Source organism: Pseudopodoces humilis, chromosome 10, assembly GCF_049639895.1.
Source record: "Pseudopodoces humilis isolate 2021_Gansu_Grassland_sample_001 chromosome 10, ASM4963989v1, whole genome shotgun sequence".
NCBI classification, from domain to species: domain Eukaryota; kingdom Metazoa; phylum Chordata; class Aves; order Passeriformes; family Paridae; genus Pseudopodoces; species Pseudopodoces humilis.
In genome coordinates, this window is record NC_142209.1 from 25987669 (window position 1) to 26006099 (window position 18431).

The 18431-nt window shown below is 37.9% G+C and overlaps 1 protein-coding gene across 4 annotated transcripts in view; it reads left to right on the forward strand.

Moving 5' to 3' along the window:
• OSBPL9 (oxysterol binding protein like 9) overlaps positions 1-18431 on the forward strand; it is a 58374-nt gene that overhangs the window by 33998 nt on the left and 5945 nt on the right. For 2 of the 4 annotated variants that reach the window (XM_005521147.3, XM_014250655.2), the window contains 10 exons: positions 664-759; positions 2497-2544; positions 7158-7187; positions 8025-8075; positions 12168-12206; positions 15133-15226; positions 15683-15784; positions 16235-16394; positions 17077-17189; positions 17452-17570. In XM_005521147.3, the coding sequence (XP_005521204.1) occupies positions 664-759; positions 2497-2544; positions 7158-7187; positions 8025-8075; positions 12168-12206; positions 15133-15226; positions 15683-15784; positions 16235-16394; positions 17077-17189; positions 17452-17570 (852 nt within the window). The remainder of the gene's footprint in view (positions 1-663; positions 760-2496; positions 2545-7157; positions 7188-8024; positions 8076-12167; positions 12207-15132; positions 15227-15682; positions 15785-16234; positions 16395-17076; positions 17190-17451; positions 17571-18431) is intronic. The other 2 variants (XM_005521148.3, XM_014250654.2) reach the window with 2 other exon arrangements.

Sequence of the window (18431 nt, forward strand, 5' to 3'; positions counted from 1 at the left end):
AGAAACAAGTTTCCAAGCAAGAAAATATAAAAGTAATTGTTATCATTACATTGATACATTGTCTGTGGTGGTGTATGTGCAACAAAATGTCAAAATTCAGATACAGTGACAAGGATGCAAATCATTATAGCTGTAAAGGAACTGGGGCAATCAGGACTAATAATTTTGAACTTTTCAGATCAAAGGTATTTAAGAAAAGATTTAGCAGCCCTTAGCTAGGGAGCTGTGAGTTGAGCAATACTGTCTGAAGTGTGAAAAGTGCAGTTATCCCATTGGGTGTGATTTGGGCTTCCCTAGCTGCAATGTAAGAATATGGAATCACAAGCCAGTTTTCAGAAAAATGTGAATTCTCTTTTATATTTTATAAAGAAACTTTAATCAGTGTAATTTAAAAGGATTTGCTCAATCATAAGTAATGAAATACTCTGGTGTGTGATGATTATACCCCCTCTGAAAATGTGCAGCAGTTTTCTGCTACTGATTTAGCTGCAAATAGAAGCCAAATGCATTCAGCTGTGTGCCTGTGTTTGCACGTGGCAGGATGAGAGACAAGGCAGCATTTTCTCAGTCAGATGGCAGGCAAAACCATATTGTTGTTGTGGTTTTTTTCTCCTCTGAAACACCAATTAAATATTTTATTTTTATTTGTTTACTTATTTCTAGGGTGTGGATTCAGGATTTGTTCCCAGCGTTCATGATTTTGACAAGAAACTTACTGAGGCTGATGCTTACTTACAGATCTTGATAGACCAGTTGAAGGTATGGTAACTAAATGCTGCATTTACTGTGCTGGGGGTCTGTTTGTCAGGCTGGATTTCAAGGCCAGCTGGAAAGGAAGCTCAGCAGAGAGAGAGAGAGTCAGTCAAGATGAAAATGCCTTTTTCTTTAGATTATTAAAATTAGAATATCTCAAGCAGACTTACATAACATGGTTTACAATGGATGAAAGATTCTGTTTTATATAAAACCTCTATGGAAATGGCAAGGTTAAATATATTAAGTTTCATTTTAAAACATAATTAAATCATTATGCTCCTCATAGCATTTTAGAATCTATCTTGAGAGGATTTTGTCAAGTGATGTGTAACTGCAGTTGCAGATAGTTTCAGACTTTGTGGCAGTGGTGGTAGATAATCCATGCTTTGTCCTTGAGTGAAAACATTCTGTAGAAATGTTGTACAATACACCTCTTTTAAACTTTGTATTTTAAGAATAGATGGAAATGCAAGGGACAATGAGGTAGTTTCTCTCAGTACTCACCTTATTAAGAGAAACACTTTTTGCTGCTGCTTAGGACACCTTTTTCTCATGACTCAGCAAGTTAAATTTGCTGTTAAATTGCTTCAGTTCTGCTGGGTTGGATTTTTTTTCCCTGATATAATGTGCAAGTATTGCATGTGGGATATTCAGCAAAAATTCAGTTGAAGGGTAGGGAGGAGAGGGGGATGAGTACAGCAACAAAAATGAAAGTAGGCAGAAGAGATGCAAACAGAATTCAGAGCTGCCCTGCAAAGACTTGATCAGGAGCTGTCTTTGTCTCTCTGGAGCCATCACTTCACTGACAGAAGGTATTTAAATCTTTACACCCTCTAGTTGTGATTTCAGGCCAGCTGGGGGGAGGGGGATAGAAGTTAATTAATAATGAAAGATGAGTCAGTTTGAGGATGGACAGAGACCAAGATCACAGTCTATTTTTAGAACTAGAAATCAGCCCTCAAGGGAAAGGGAACACATGAGTATGTTTGAGGCAAGCAATTGAGTGAAGAGCTGCAGCTCACTTCCTAAAAATTACATCCTCTTCTCTAAGCTACAAGGGTGGATATGATGAACTTTTAGCATTACCCAGTCTTTTCCTTCAGCAACTTCATGGTTGTGTGTGCACCTTAGAGTGCCCTTGGAGGCCTCTGTTAACTCATTTCAGCAAATGCACATGCAGGCTTTTCAGTGAGGGTTTGTTTCACTTTGTTTTGTTACATCTCATATCCCACTTCTAAGAAAATAAACATAAATTGATGCTAGGAAGTCATATCTTCCCCCAAAAATGCACTTCGAAATCTTACATAATTTGGATCATGTACCTGAATCAGGGTACCTGGAGGGGTTGATGAGAGTTAAAGCTCTTTTGTTTAAATGCTTCATATGCCCCAAAGGTTTTTGCTGAAATAGAAGAAAGGCAGCTGGAGGTGTTCTGATGAGTTCAGTTATGTTATTTAACCATGCCTTTTTGTTCAAATTGTAGTAGAATTCTCAGGCTTAGCTGTGAGATTTGGTCTCTTGCAGGATGGGATGATGTGAGAAATTAGTTACAAATCTGTTATATCATAAATGCTGTAAAGAAATATTTGGCCAAAACTCCTTTGGATCCAAATACCAGGGTCGTATGACTTTATACTTATTAAATGCTAGCTTTTTAGTTTTGAAATGTTGCTGTTTCTGTATGATTTTATATGGAAAAATAACATTTTCAGTATTTTCACAAGTATCTCTTTCTTTTAGCTCTTTGATGAAAAACTCCAGAACTGCAAAGATGATGAACAGAGAAAAGCAAGTACATTTTGTCTTAAAAATTGCTTGTTTATCAGGAGGTGTTGTGCATCAGTTTGCTGTAGTAGAAATGCTAAGTACACATCTATTGAGTTGTCAAAATCACTTCAAGCAATTTGAATAACTTAAAACAGTCGTGTTGTGACTAAGTTACCAAAAAAAATTTTAGTAATAATGGGCATCATAACATTAAAAAAGGTTTCAGTCTGTCAGAAATAATTCTAACAGTGTTGGAACCGTTTTAACCTGAATTCATTATTTTTTAATCTTTAACAAGGGTGGGTGTTTAATGTTGGTAGGAATTACAAAGCTATTCCCAAGGAAAAGAATACTCCTAATCATGTATTTCACATAATCAATCCGCATCCTGTGTAGGTCTGTGACACATTGGAAGTCTGAGAACACCACAATTCATTCACTGAAGTGAGGGTGCCAGAAATGTAGTAGTGGGGAGCACTGCTCTTTAATCAAGGGTGTAATTCAAATAAATGGTTTGTGTTCTTTGCATCCCCTCCTGTTCCATCCCAAAATCAGCTCTGCAGGTCCGAGTTCAAGCACTGTTTAAGGCTGGCACATACCTTTGATGGTGTGGATTTGGCATTAGGTGTCATGCTGGTTTCATATATTAATTTGTGTGTGTGGAGGAGGGATTTAACAATTCCTTATGAAGGGTTTATTACAGAGGAGTTGCTTCTCTTCAGCAAGTGCAGTAATTTTGATATGAGCAGTGGTGTACTTCATCCTTGTCTCCTTCCTCAATGTCTCTTGTGGAAAACAAGCTGTGTTCTCTTGGTGTTTGGTTCCTGTTTTGAAAACTCCTTGATGCTTTCTGTGATTAGTTTTACATCTTCATAATGCCTGTGACCTTTCAAGTGTTATTCATCTTGCCTGATGTGTTAGGTGGTGTCTTGGGGAGCTCTTTCTCATGTACAGGCTTTTAAAAGAACTTTGAAGTACATTTCTGTCAGTGTGTTTAATCTGGCTACAAGAGTGAGGTCTGAGGGTTTTGTACTTCTTCAGTGTGTCTTACTGGGAAGAGTTGTCCTTCAGTTTTGACCTCCCTCCAGATGCTACTTTGCAGATCAGGCAGTACTTTCTTTTTTCCTGTGGTAGTGCTCCTAATCCCTAGAGAATTTCCACATGTTGTGCTGACTTCTTCAATTATCTCTGCAAAGTATCTATGGGACAGATGGATTGAATTTATAGAGAAAGGAGGAGGCTCATTTAGAAGAGGTTGGCATCCTCTGGTTTTAAATCTTGATGAGGATTGCTATTACTACAGATTCCATTCATTCTCTATTAAAAATGAAGAAGACTTGACAAAGCACTCTTTTGATCACATCTCTTCCTGTACTGAGAAGTTTTGTGATACAGTATTTAGCAGTTTCCCTGTTTGTTTATGGATGTATGGTTCAGCTATCATCATCAGATTATGAGCTGAGTGTAATCTGCAGGGTACTTCCAGCAAACCCTTAGTTCTTTCCTCTGAGGAAACAAATTTTGGATATTTGAGTTTTAAGTGCTTCCCAACGAGCTGAGTGCTGTTCTGCAACTGTTTATGGCCAGGGATTTCAAATCTGAGTTGTTTTTGGAAGTTCACAGAGCACTGGGTGAGCTGGCTTTTAGTTATGGAATATTTGGTGTTTTGAAGGTGATGACATAGGTTATGGGTGTTCTGACATGCCTCAAGATCTCCTGTATATCTTCCTTCTGAGATGTGGTAGTCTCTTGAATTTGGATGAAGACATTGCAGATGCAGGTCTGATGGAAATACAGGGATTGTCATGAGTTCCTTGTGCTGCATTGTTCTGGCAGAAGTGCAGCCAGCAGGGTCTGGTGTGATCGTGCACAACCAGCAGTGCTGCCAGTTCTGCTGAATCTCCTGGTGGGTGCAATGTTTGTATCTGATTGCAGAGGAGGGGAAGGAGGGGTCTGATCTGATCTGATCTGAGGGTACTGGTGTTTCAAGGTGAAGACAAGACAGGACCTTGCTTTCTTCCAGTGTTACCAATATTACTGGTGGGAACTCCAAGACAGTTTTTCTGTTCAATTTTGTGTAGTTATCTTGACCACACATCAGGGAGAAGAAAACTGAAGCACTCAAAGGCATCAGAACAGCAAAGAGGTGCATGTTTGCAGGCTGGAACAAAGCTGACATTACTTAACAGGATCTGGGAGGCACGTGCAGCCTGCTTAAGCTGTTTGGTTCAAAATAAGTGCTTTTTGTGAAGTAAATCCAAGGCTGAACACACAGATTTGGGTTGCACCTTACAGATTTAAACCATGAGTCAGCTCCTGCTATGTGCCTCTGCTGCCTCTCTGCTGGATTAACTGATCCCTCTGTAGTCACATGATTGTTGAATGAGGCAAAAATCATGTTGGATGAGATAAAATTAGCTTCCTCAGTGATTTCCTAAAAAATCAGATGTCAAGAAGATGTAATGAGCAGCAAGTAGAGGGAGTAGTTTCAGCAGCAGCCTGCAGTTTGATTAGATTAAATATAGCAAATTGCATTCTGCAATTGTAGATCTGCATTCTACAAATGTAGATCTGCAGGAAATTGGGGTTTCAGATGAAAATATCTGTGTTTATTACCTAAAACTAGGGGAACTGTCTTACTAAAATCTTACCAATTTTCAAGGACTAGGGATGATGAGAAGAGAAAATTGTGATAAACGTTAGTAATAAATGTCTGGGGATTTTGGGGCTTTTTATTGGCAATATGTTTTATGTTCAACATACTTGCTTATGGTTTTCCTTACAATTTCATAGTGTTTAAATTGACAAAGTTCTGTGTGCTGTGTTCTTGCAAGGTGGTCATAGAGCACAAATGTGAAAAATACTGGATCAATGCAAAATATCACTGCTTAATTTGGCCAGCTCACAAAGGATTCATTTCCATGGAGGAAAAAACTATGGTTTTATAATTTGTTGAAAGGCCTTAGAAATCTGCTTGTCTTGAGATTTTTTCCCCCTCTCAGTCTTCCACTTGATCTTTGACAAAATTATCCTTTTGTCTGTACCTGTGTGTAAGAATAACAACGTCCCAGTGAACTTCTTGGAAAATTACAGATGGGTGGGAGAAACCAACATCACTGAATTGCATCACATGGCCTGAGGTCACTTTCTTATTTTCAGCAAAAGGTGATGTCACTGAAGGGACTGAGATCTCAGTTTATTTGGTGTGTAAATACTTTATAACAAGTTGGGGAAAAAAAATGGGTAAAGAATGATCAAAGCTGCTGATGGCTGTCTCCAGCTGGCTGTACAGCCTTGAAACTGCATGATCTCCTTCAGCTGCATCATCTTTCATCCAACAAGATTTGTGTGTTTTTGCCTATTCTATTTTGGTGCTATAAAGGCTCAAAACTTCTATGCTGTCATATTTAAAATGCTTCCTTCAATATGTGTTGATAAGTTTAGACTAGAAGTCTCGTAGTGAAAAACAAACAAAAACAAAGCCAAGGAATTTTTAGCTGTTGGCATATTTCTCTGCTAGCAGCAGCAGTAAATATACCATAACTTCATGATATAACATCCCTCATACGATGTATCCTAGATAAACATGGTCCAGGCTTTCCAGTAGGAAGGGCTGAGTCTGGGTTCTGTTTGGCTAATTAATCCTGAAGAAAATGTACAGCATCCTTTGAGTAATATCTAGAGCATAGCTGAAAATTTTCCCTCAGGAATTGCCTGAGAGGCTGTCACTGTATTTGTTTTCTTTTTAATCCACAAATTGCAACTGTTCATTTCTGTGGATTTGTAGCTGCATGTTTTTCTCTTATTGCTTGCAATGCCTGTTGGGGGGAAAGGATCCTTTACACACTTTGATTATTCAAGAATCAAGAAGATTGTGACTCAAATCACATGGCACACTCAAATTAATCAAAACAAAGATGACCTGTAATTGCATTAGTAGAGGTTCAGTGCTGAGTCCAGTTTAGTGATTTTGCCTTCTGCAGACAGAGCCAAGGACATCAACAGGAAGCATCTGCTCCTGAACCAGGTCTGATGTAGAACATGGCATGCAGATGTCTTTTGCATGCCTGAGGTGCAGTTCCACACAGGAAATCTTTATGAACCAGTGTTTCTAGATAAAATTAAGTAGGCAGGTTTCCAGATGCACTTTTACTGGAGGCGTGGAAAGAGTAAGAACATGTGTGCACTGTCGATTTCTGTGATTTGCATCAAGCTGTGCTTAACTGCAAATGTTTATTGTACTTGAATGATGGTCACTTCATGTAATAGTGTTGAAATGTTCCACCATTCAGTACAATTTATAAGGATACAAAATGAACTTAGAATCTTCATTCTGCATTTAATTTTTGTTGGTGTTATGCAAAAATGAAGTATAGATTTTAATGGGTAAATGTGTATAATGTCACTGTTAAGAAATTCATAACCTTGTCATCTTTAAGCTTTAGTTACCAGTTGGACTTCAGTCTTGTCTTGAAAATTGTCTATATGTGGAAATAGTCTTTAGCATGTTGGTTCAGGGCTTTTTTTCCTCCCCCCAATTAAAAATTAAAATATTGTCTTTATACAGTATTTAGGTCAAACCAGATGCTGGAAATTCTGTCTTTAATCAAGCTATTTTGATTTTTCTTTTACAGAAAATTGAAGGTCTCAAAGAAACAACTAGTGTAAGTTTCTTTAATTTTTGTAACTATTATATATTGATTCTGAAATTCACTTTATTTTCTTCAGAAGGTTTTTAAAGCTTTTTTACAGAAAAATGAGGATCCATATTCGGTTCAACATTGTGATAGCAGAGGCAGGCTGATTCTGGTGCTGTGTTCGGGTTTCTGTCCAGCACTTTGGAATCATGGAATGGTTGAGGTTGGAAGGGATCTCTGAAGGTTTGTAGTCCAACCCTATGCTCAGAGCACCATCAGCTGGAACAGGTTGGTCAGGACCAAATCTAGTTTAGGTTTTGAGTAACTCCAAGGCTGGAGGCTTTACAGCTTCTATGGACAATCTGTTCCAGTGTTTTATCATTCATAAAAGAATAAAAGTTGTTTTCTTTTGTTTAAGGTGATTTTCCTTTATTTCTGTTTGTGGCCATTGCTTGTCCTGTCATTGGGCACTACTGAGAAGAATCTTGCTCTGTCTTCCTCTGCCTTCCCAATCAGATATTGATCCCCCTTGATAAGGTCTCCCCGAGCCTTTTCCTCTCCAGATTAAACAAGCCCTGCTCCCTGAGCCTCTTTTCCCATGATAATTTACCTGCCTGTAGCACTCTGGGAGCTTGGAGTGACCTCCATTTCACCCTGACAGCCTGACTTGTGTGTGGCTTTGGAAACTTCAATTTTCTGCTGCTGTGGTTTTGTCTCTGGAAAAAAAAAATGGGGAAGGGAAAGTAGGGGTTCTACAGAAGTGAGCGTCCATTTAGTTCACACCCAATATTCTATATAACTAATAAACACAAAATATTAAGGGATAGTAACACAATTTTTTTTCTGATATTTTTCTTTCCCTAGAGCATGGTAGAATCAATAAAACACTGCATTGTGTTGCTACAGATTGCTAAAGTAAGTACACTGTAAACTATTCTGAATCTTAGTGATACAGCATTAATCTAATTGAAACCTCAAAGTGCCTCCTATATGATCCAGGAACAAGAAAACAATTATAAGTTGATTTATACTTTTATTTTAATGAAGTTTCTGAAATACTGAGTTCCATAGCAGACAATCCTGTTAATGCTCACGGTAGCAGTCACATTGGTTCAAGTTTTCTTTCAGATGAACTTTCTTTTTCAGAGTTTGCCATTAAACTAAAGATGAACTTAGACAAATGTCAGGTTGACAGAAAAGGAATTTAATAAAACTCATTTCTGCTTCATTTGAGAGTATGGCTAACAAATAAGAAGGGGAGAAAGATGATGTAAATAATGAAACTGGTTTGGCAAGATCTGTCACAGGTCTGAAGTTCATGATGATGTTGGAAATTCTTGAAGTTAGACTTGTTTTATTTGAGAATGTACTTGTGCTTTTCACCTACTTCTTTCATTAGATTTTAAAATTTGGGGAGTTTTGGATTTACTTTTTGTTGAATTCTGCCCTTACAGGTTTAACCTTCTATATTTAGGATATATTAATTTTGAACTGCTGATTTATATCTTGTGACCAAAGTGGAGGGAGGTGATACTTTGCAAAGAAATAAAGGTATTTTCAGAATTTCAGGCTGATTTACTCAGAACACATACTGATTTATCCAAAAACTGGAGTGGGCTCCTCAATTATTTTTTTTTTTCTATAATCTAGATCAACTATTTTTTGTGGCTTTGGAATGCAAGACTGCTGTTTGTCTTCATTTTAGATGCCAGATATGTTGTACAAAATTTTGAGTGCAGTGAAAATTTAAGTATTTAGAATCTTAAAGGATCTAAAGTCATTCGCTGAAAGGATCAGTGCATGTTTTGTAAAATTCAGTTTTCATACCTATTACTTAAAAATTCGTGAAGAAAATGCTTGTTAATTAACAGGTCTGTACAAAACCAAAACTTTTACAAGCACTAGGGTTGAAACATTGAAATAATTTTGTGCCACATGAATTTGAAGCTAGTACAGTCTTTATTCAACATGCAGTGATGCTACTTCATCCTTCACTGTAGTCCCAACAAGAAAAGCCTTTCAGTTTTTTATTTACTGTTATTTAGTCCTGGGTACATTTAGAGCTGTTTTTATACAGTGAAGTTAGTAGATTATATAAATTGTAGATAGGTTAGATGGTAATATGCTGATTTTTTAATCTATATGTGATTTGCTATATTGAGGAAACTGTTGGAAAAACTGCAAGGAACTACTAGCTCATTTTTTCTTAATTACTGTATAAATGTATTTAATATTTCTTATTTAATTCCTATGAATTTAATTCCTATGAAATTTTACTCTTTTTAAAAAGCTCTGCTATGTAATTAGCAATGTGAAATTGCAGAGTTATAATCTGCTTTTCAGGCTGTTGATCAGAGCTGGTAATAGGTGGCTGAGTTATCTTTCTTGTTTCTGTTGAATATCAAATTTTGTTTCTGCTCTGTGTGAGTTTATTGAGAGTTAGACAAACATGACCACTTCTGCTGATGCTAAGCATATTTTGAAGTTCTTTCGGTGGTTTGCTGATGATGGACAAAACTGATGGTGGCAGATGCAGTCATTTAGATCAAGTTCAGTACTCTACTGCTCCAGCTACCATGTGAGTGTAAAGACAGCTGGAATTTGAGTCCCCCAAAGGTGCTAACACTTGCTTTTTGTTGCACTAAACCAGACCTTTAAGATGTTCTTTCAGTTCACTAAATATTAACCAGTGTAAATAGATGAGCTTATCCACTAAGGAGTGGGGATTTACTGTTTGGTTTTCTGCTAAACCATCACTAAAGCTCTTTTGGAGCTGTTGAAGACAAGGTGGGTTAAAGGGGTGCCTTATGCACAGCTAATTGCAAGATGTTGATCCACATATAGTGAAAAAAAATCCCAGTACTTAAATAATCTTTTTTCTGCTTCATCTCTTCACCTTCTTTCTCTCTCAAGCAACTCTAGTTGTTGACCACAAGGGAATTCTGTCTTTGTTCCCTCCCTTCCTTTTCCATTAACTGTGTTAGTATCCTGATTTCCTACTGCTTTTGGGGATGTTTGGGGTTGTTTTTCCCACAGTTCTGTGAGTTGCTTGTGTATGATGAAATCTCTGTGTAAAAATGAGTGTAGCTTTGTGCTCTCCATTAGAGACCTTTTAAGATTCTGCAGGTTTTTTTCCCAAATCTTTTGGGCAGGTATGGCTGCTGACTGACACTGCTGAAAGTAAATCATCTTAACACCATTTGCACCCCATTTTGACTTCTACAGTGCCTTTCTCATCAGAAGACAGACTTGCCAATCTGTGTTCTTAATAGCATCACCACTTATATACTTAGAACTCTGTTTCCAACACACAACCATTTATTATGTGAATTATTTTGGAACATTGAAACAAACCTGGATTTTTGGTTGTCGGAGTTTTGTTTTGTTTCTTTTTTTAATTGTGTATTCAGTTGTCCTGTTTCATTGATTTTTACCTTAGTATTTGGACTGTTAAATTTTCATTAAACTGCTGATAAATCAAGTGTGTAGTTATGCCACTTGTGCTGAGGTAACTAGTGACATTTTCAAAATAATGAATACCAGCTAAACAGGAAGATGTGATAATACATGCATTGCTTATCAAAAAGCAGTCAAAATAATCAAAGTTGGATGGGCAGGTGGAGCATTTGGCTTGTGTTGTCCCCTTTGTGTGTGTGGCAGTTGAAGAAGTCCAGCTTTGCTGGTGTGTGATGTAAAATATAAGAAATGTTCTGCCAGTGATGTGGTAAACCACAGTCTTACAAATATATGTGCTATGAAGTACCTTTTAAAACTTAGATATTTAGTTTTGCATCTTTGCCTTCTCTTTTTGACTTCATTTCTGGCAGTCTTGCCTGCCCAGTTTTGTGGAATTTCTGCCTCCTTTACCTTATTGATGCTGCTACTGGTGCATTACTGAGGTGGGATAGCAAGCATCAGTACTCATGCAGCATCTTTGTGGTTTATTTCTTAGGTCTTAGAGATGATGGACACAACATGGGAGTTTTATGTGTTGGGAAAAAATGATGTCTTGTAAATTCGCAGTCCAGTGGAACTTCTTGTCTTTGGTGTTCTTTTTATCATGGAAAGCCAGGCTTCAAAAATGTTGACTAGCAGACACTGAATTTGGACAGCCTATTGCCAACTGTATAAGCTGTATAACTGTGTAAGCTAAGGAAGGCTATGTTAAGTATCAAAACATAAATATGTCCCAGCCTTGTATATACTACTTACATTTTTTTTTTTTTTTTTCTCCTTATTCCTTTAAAACATAACTGGAAATTTGGGAGAAATATTTTGTAGACAAGTCTTGAGGTTCACACTGGATAAAGTTATGGATTGATGTACTGTCTAATACAAACTTTGCAGCAGAAGGGAAGAGATTTGGCTTAGAGTACAGTAAAATTTATATTGTTGCTGTACAGTGCTAAAACTGTGCTGGCTGTAGATTGGCATTAACTGGTCTGCTGCTCGTGTCATTTCCCCCGAGGACAGATGTTTTCCATACATTGCCTGCTCTTTCACTAATGGTTCTAGGCAAAAAAAAACCCAAAATCTGAGATAGAGAATAATCTAAAAATATTTTAAAATATAGCAGATGCCAAAAAGCAAAGGTCAAAACCTTTCAACTTACTTTAACTTCTGCCTTTCTTGTGTGTTATTCACAGAAACTGAGAACTTCCTTTTTCAGGGACTTACAGGAGCTGCAGAGCATATTTTGGGGATCTATTAGGTATTTGGGAAGCACCCACGTTATAAAACAGAATTGTACTCTGCAGTACAGAAAGGATATTTTAAAGTTGTCTGCATTCACATGGACAGGCCCTGAGAAAATGCTGATCTTCAGAGATGCAGTGATTGTGTGTGCAATTGTGTCTTCCAAGTTTAGTTACTGTATCACATGATGAGGAACATTTTATGGCTGAAAATGTAAATATTCCTGAGGGACACTCGCTGTTCTAGCTTAGCACAGAACTGATAAGTCATGCAAGATTGTTATGTTGATATTTTTAACATTTTTTCCTTAAGGACCAAAATAATGAGGAGAAGCACGCAGATGGACTTATAGTAAGTTTACATCTAATCTTTATCTCCTTTTAATTCTGCAGAACATGTGAACAGAGACCTGAATTTCCACTCACTTTGCAACATGCTTCTTCCTTTCTCTAATTTACCGCTTCCAGTGTCTTGTTAAAATTCCTGTTGAGTCCTTAGCTCCTGAGGTTGGCTAACACCCTTGTCTTTAGCAAATAGAGTGGTCAGTTTTGTATGGAGTGTCTTGAACAGCAGTGTTGTGACTGAACACTTAGATAAAAATCTGCCATGTGAACAGATGAAAGGGAAATTACTGGCATAGAAATAGTTCTGTGTTCCATCTGAAGTATCTTTGTGTAGGAAATAGATCTGCTCTCCGTGTGCTTCAAGTAGTTTGTCTTTTCTACAGTGCTGCTCCTTTGATGCAGAGTTGTGTAATGTCTGTCTAAGCAACATTTCTTCTTTAATAGAACTTCTGCATTTTTAATGTAACTTCTGTCATTTTTAGTTTTGGTCACATGTGATTTCTCTTTCTTTGTTCTTTTTTTGTCACTTGAGTACATTTCAGATACTTTTAATAGGAGATTGGTTTCAGTAAAAATTATAAAAATCCTAATGTGTTTTCATTGGAGCTGACAGTAGTTCCAGGCTTTAGTTGTTTTTCCTCTACAAACAGCCTTAGCAGTAGGATTTTCTGGTGTGAACCTTGGACTGAAGATGCACATGCATATTTCAGTTTCATGCTTGGCATAAATAAGATTAATTATTACGTGCCCTACAGATGTAACATAATTCAGGTCTTAGTACAAGGGAACAGGGTCTGTGATTTCCCCTGGAAAAGAGAAGCTGTGCAGGTAGACACTTCCACAGGCACAGGTGACCTGCACATCTGATCTGCATCTCAGACATTTCATAGAGATCTTGCAGCTTGATATAGTCTGAATTTGATTAGCCACTGATGTCATTATCTGTGGACTGGCTTATGCTGGGGAGGAAAAAATATTTCTGTAAGAATATATTAACTGTAGATCAGTGATTGTGAAGTCTAAAATTGTGGTCTGTGGAGGTCAGCATCACTTGGGCTAAAGGTCAGGATTTCACTTTAAATTTATGCAGAAATATAATCACTGTTTGCTGCTATGGTGGGATGAATCTTGTTTCTGTGTAATTGTTATTCAATTGTTATTAAACTCAGAGTAGGAGACTTTTGAGTCTGCCTTCTTCTGTTTCTAGCTCATGAAGGCATCCCTCAAAAAATCCAACAAGAAGCTCCAGTTCATGTTGCAGCATGGAGAATTGTTTAAGGATGAGGTTACAATCCTGAATACAAAATCAGAGTTACTTAGTTCTTTCTTTATCATACCAATGTTCTGTATCATATGGGTTATTAGTTTCCCTAAAAAATAAAAGGGACAAAGATAGCAATAGCATCCTGTGTGGCATAGAACCATCTTGGGTTTTAACTCTTAAGATGGGACCATAATTTTAAGCTGTGAACTCTGTGGAAGTGGGACCTTACTGTGTTGAATTCCACAAGGAGGTGAAGTACTGGGTGAAGTACTGGGTAAGGGACATTCCCTTTATGCTGAAATACAGTGGAGTAACAGTACCTGTACTGGATTATTTATATATTGCTTAGTAACACCAATGAATATGTAAAAAGCTATTTTTATGGCTGTTCTTAATGGAGATTTTTTTTTTAAGTGATGATCAGAGAATAATAGTTCTGTTTTCAGTTAAATAAATCTTTGTGCTATAAAAAAAATAATAGAACTCTTCACTGATTTTCAGTCATACAGTGTCCTGAGCTGAAAGGGATCCACAAGGATCACAGTGTTCCAACTCCTGTCTCTGCACAGGACAGACCCAAAAGTCACACTGTGTGTCTGAGAGCATTGTCCAAACATCCAGTTGTAGGATAAAGTTCAGAATTTCAGGCAACCAGGAAAGGAGGCAAAAAAGGAACCTGGTTTTTGTAGGAAAATGGGAAGAAGGTTAAAATGAGCCTATTTCCCTCAGTCTGAATACAAATAGAAATTAATGGACTAAAGGGAGAGGAGAACAGTTGTAGACACTTCTTTTAAATACTGGTGTAAAAAAGAGGATAGGGATGAGCATCCTGACAATTTCTGAGCAAACTGAGAAAAAAATTTCATAGTTCTGATAGAAGAGGCATTTAAATTGCAAGATGTTTGGAAAAAGGTTTTGTGTGCCTTTTACTCAACTAACAACCAAGAAGTACTGGTGGTTGTGTGTAAACATAAATACCAAACAGTGCTTACATTATATTTTGGATTAAAAGACATGGCACTTTAGATTTCCAAGGGTCTTGATGCATAAAAACCAAGGACATACACTGAAGTCGGTGACTTCTGGGAGCACTGAATTGACCTGGTGCTTCATTTTCCAAGTGCCCACATTCAGAAGTAGGTGGAGATGTCCTCTACTGAGCTGCACTGAAGACTGTCAGCTTGCTTTTGGCAACAAAGCTGCTTCGTGGCTCTAAGCATGCTGATGATTCTTGTTTTGATTTATGGGCTGATCTGCTGTGGTCTGGACAAATTAATTTTTTTGGAAAAAAAATAAAATTGAAAACACAGATTACTTGTCCTAATTTTGACCATATAATTTGCATCTAACTTTCCACTCTTTGCATGCATTATTAATTAATGGACATTGGGTGGCATACCAGAAGCAAGAACCTGAAATAAGAACTCTTTATAAGACGCTTCAAATCTGCATCAAATTCAATTTAATGTGCAGTCTGTGTAAAGAATCAAAATATCACCACTTCGAAAGTATTTCTCATGTCCTCAACTGTCAATTTTTGTTTTACTTCCTTTCTCAGGAATTCGCTCTCTTGCATTTGGGCATTTCTCGTGCTCACAATGTTCTTGCTGTCTGTGCTTTATTTTGTTTTAATTGAGGGAAAAAATGTGCTTTCCCTTCTCTTGCCTAGAGCACCATCAATCCCGTGGACGCCGTGTATCAGCCCAGCCCCTTGGAGCCGTCGGGGATCAGCACGATGCCTTCCCAAGCTGTCACACTTCCAGGTAGGCTGGGGACAGCCACGAGCAGAGCAGTGACTGCAGTGGGGAGGGGACAGGGCTGTGTCACACAGGACAGGGCTGTGTCACACAGGACAGGGCACACTCAGCTCAGAAGGGCACGAGCAGGAGGCACAGAGCATTCTCACCAGCCTGCCCCTGGTTTTGGGGATAAGCTGATGTGTTTCACTTGTTCTCAGTTACTGGCTTGCATTTCTAACATTCTCTTTAAAAATGAAGCTATAATTTTTAGAAAAGGCAAATGATTTCTAGCTAAACAACTGCATTTTGTTTTAAATGCCATCTTTGCTTAATAAAAAAAGGACCTAGGTAAAAGTGATGGTTACACGTTTTTCTGTCCAAATGGCTTTTGTAGAAAATGATTTAATTTTTGGAGGTTAGGTGAAATAATGTGAAAGCTGCTTCTGAATTTTGGGTTTAACATACCAAAATATCCCGTAGAACCTGCTCAGTTGTGCAAGTCAGAGCAACGACCCTCCTCCTTGCCGGTGGGACCTGTAGTAGCATCGCTCGGGAATCAGACTCCAACACCAAATAGTACAGGTACAGCTCTGGGTAACTTTTATTGAAATACAAACAACCCTGCAATTAGTCATTGAGACAACAATATATTGGCCTACGTCTTGCTTTTAATCAACACCAATTTCAATGTTTTTTTTAAAACCAGTAATGCTGCTCTTTCTCCCCATCATGTATACGCAATGTGTACAAGTTTTACCAGCTTCACTTTGTCTCCCCAGCATTGCAATCTTGCAGGAATTGGAGAAAACATGTCCCTTAAATTTTACTGGTGTCCTGTGCTCTTCATTTCCCTCGTGACTTTCCTTTTGTCATCTGTTAAACTCAGTATGAACCTGCCTAATTATTGCTTTTAATTTTGTATGTTCCTCCTCATGAGTTCCCGTCAGTCTTTATTGATTTGAACAATTCTTGTTTAAGTAGATTCTGAAAGAATTTGTTTTTATTGAATCTGTAATTTTTAATACTCCACAGGGAGTGGGCAGTCAGCACCTAGCAGCAGTCTCACCTCTCCAAGCCATGTCAACCTGTCTCCAAATACAGTCCCAGATTTTTCTTACTCAAGCAGTGAGGATGAGTTCTATGATGCTGATGAATTCTACCAGAGCAGTTCTTCCCCAAAGCGATGTATGGAGTAAGTAGCTGACGGTGTACAGAGTGTACTGAATGCAGTTTGTAGCTACAAGGACATGGCTTGTCTGCTTGCAGAAGATGGTTTAAAAAGGTGGTGGGGGAGGTAAAAAAGCCACTTTGTGTAACAGAGTGAGATTACCCCAGCCCTCAGCCACAGACAGGTGTCTGTGAGGGAGGCAGTTTCTTCCTCTGCTCCTTCCCATTCCATCAGCTACATGTTGACAAACTCTAGCAAATTAAACTTTGGAAGCCCCCAGCTGAGAGCTGTAATATGAGACCATGGTGCATTTCACCTGCATTTGCTGCAGCTTTTGGTAAATGGCCAATTCCCTCACACATTTACTAAAAGACATTCTTTGAAGTTGGCACCCTTTTCCCCAAATATCTTTGCTCTTCATTTTATATTAATCAGAAAATTAATTTTAACATGCTCCACATTCCAAAGAGGGATTAATCAGCTGTTTTCTCCCTTCATGTGTTATCTGAGGCTGCAGGCTGTCCCATTCCTTCAGCTACAATCCATTCTGAGCTTTCTGTGAATTAGCATGCAGCATGTATATTAATGTCTGCCACTGCACATATATTGATGTCTATCACTAAATTCCTTGTCTGTGAATATCAAATGACAGTTATTTGGTCTGAATTACTTAATTTGAAATGTGAAAATTTATTCTCTTCTTTAGTTCTTCAGGGTCTGCTGCAGTCCTGACTCGGAGCAGCACAGGGAGCAGCCTGAAACGTCCAGATACCACAGAGTCCCTCAATTCTTCCATGTCTAATGGCACAAATGATGCTGGTAAGTGGCCTGGGTGACCTTTCAGTAAGGAGTTATTGATCTGTGTGTAAAGTGGGTCAATATATGCAGGACCATATATATATATATATATATATAAAAGCAAGGTACTTATGGGAAGTGGTTTGTACTGTTTCTTTACTAATGGAAGATTGCTGAATTGTAGGATTTAAATCCTGTATTTTTTGACAGTTACATATATGCTAATTAAATACACTCTGCTTTTGAAAGTTTAGAGGAAAACAAAAGCCATTTGGTCTTTCAGATCTCTTTGATCCTCCCGACGATCGAGAAGATGATGGGGAAGGAGAGTCGGTGGAGGAGCACAAAAGTGTTATCATGCATCTCTTGTCACAAGTGAGATTAGGCATGGACCTAACCAAGGTAAACTTGCTGGTGTTCATGGAAATAGGAGGGGCAGTAACCCAGAGCTCTGTGTAAAAGAAAGGTTACATAATTTAACTACATATTTGTTCTAAGAGTTAGTTAAGTTGTAATCTCTTAAGCATGGTATTTTTGAATTGGAGTTCTTACTGGAAGGGGAAAAGTAGCTGCAGAATAAGTATATCCAGATGCTAAAATGTGTTTGGAAAAATAGTTTGCTATGGAAAATAGCTGTTGGTTCTCTTTGAACCTGATTCTTGGAATGTTGGTGAATCTGACTTAAGAAGAATGCTAAAATGTCTTTAGCTTCCTAGAACAAAGAGCTACAAGATCCCAAGGCATGGTGGAATTCAATGAAACATAAAATAAAAGGGAAGAAGTAGCTATATAGTGAAAAGCTTTGCTTAGTTGGGATCTTAATGAGTAAATAAATTGCCTGTTTATTTTGAAATGCTACATTTAGGTCTGGCTAGTAAAGGGTTGGGTTCTTCATGAGTGTGATTCATGCTGGTGTCTGTATGAAGGCAGAATGAACAGCATTTTGAAGGTGTTGGTCTTTCCAGGCAGCTTGGATAAATTTAAACAATTAATTCCAGAGTGAGAAAGTGCAGGAGAGATCAGTCCTTATCCCTAAGCTTCCTTAGGTGGATGAATTTAACTGTCCAGCCTGGAATGAACAGTAGATAATAAAATTATAACTCTTTTCTGGGCAAAAAGCCAGCAGGTCACAAGCAAACTTCTCAAGGTTTCAGGCAGTTCTGAATAGGAATTGATCCAAACTGTGTCTGTTCTGGGAATTCCTGAGATAGCTGAAAACTATAACTGATCTCAAATTAAACTGCCAGGAATCTTTATGAGCAT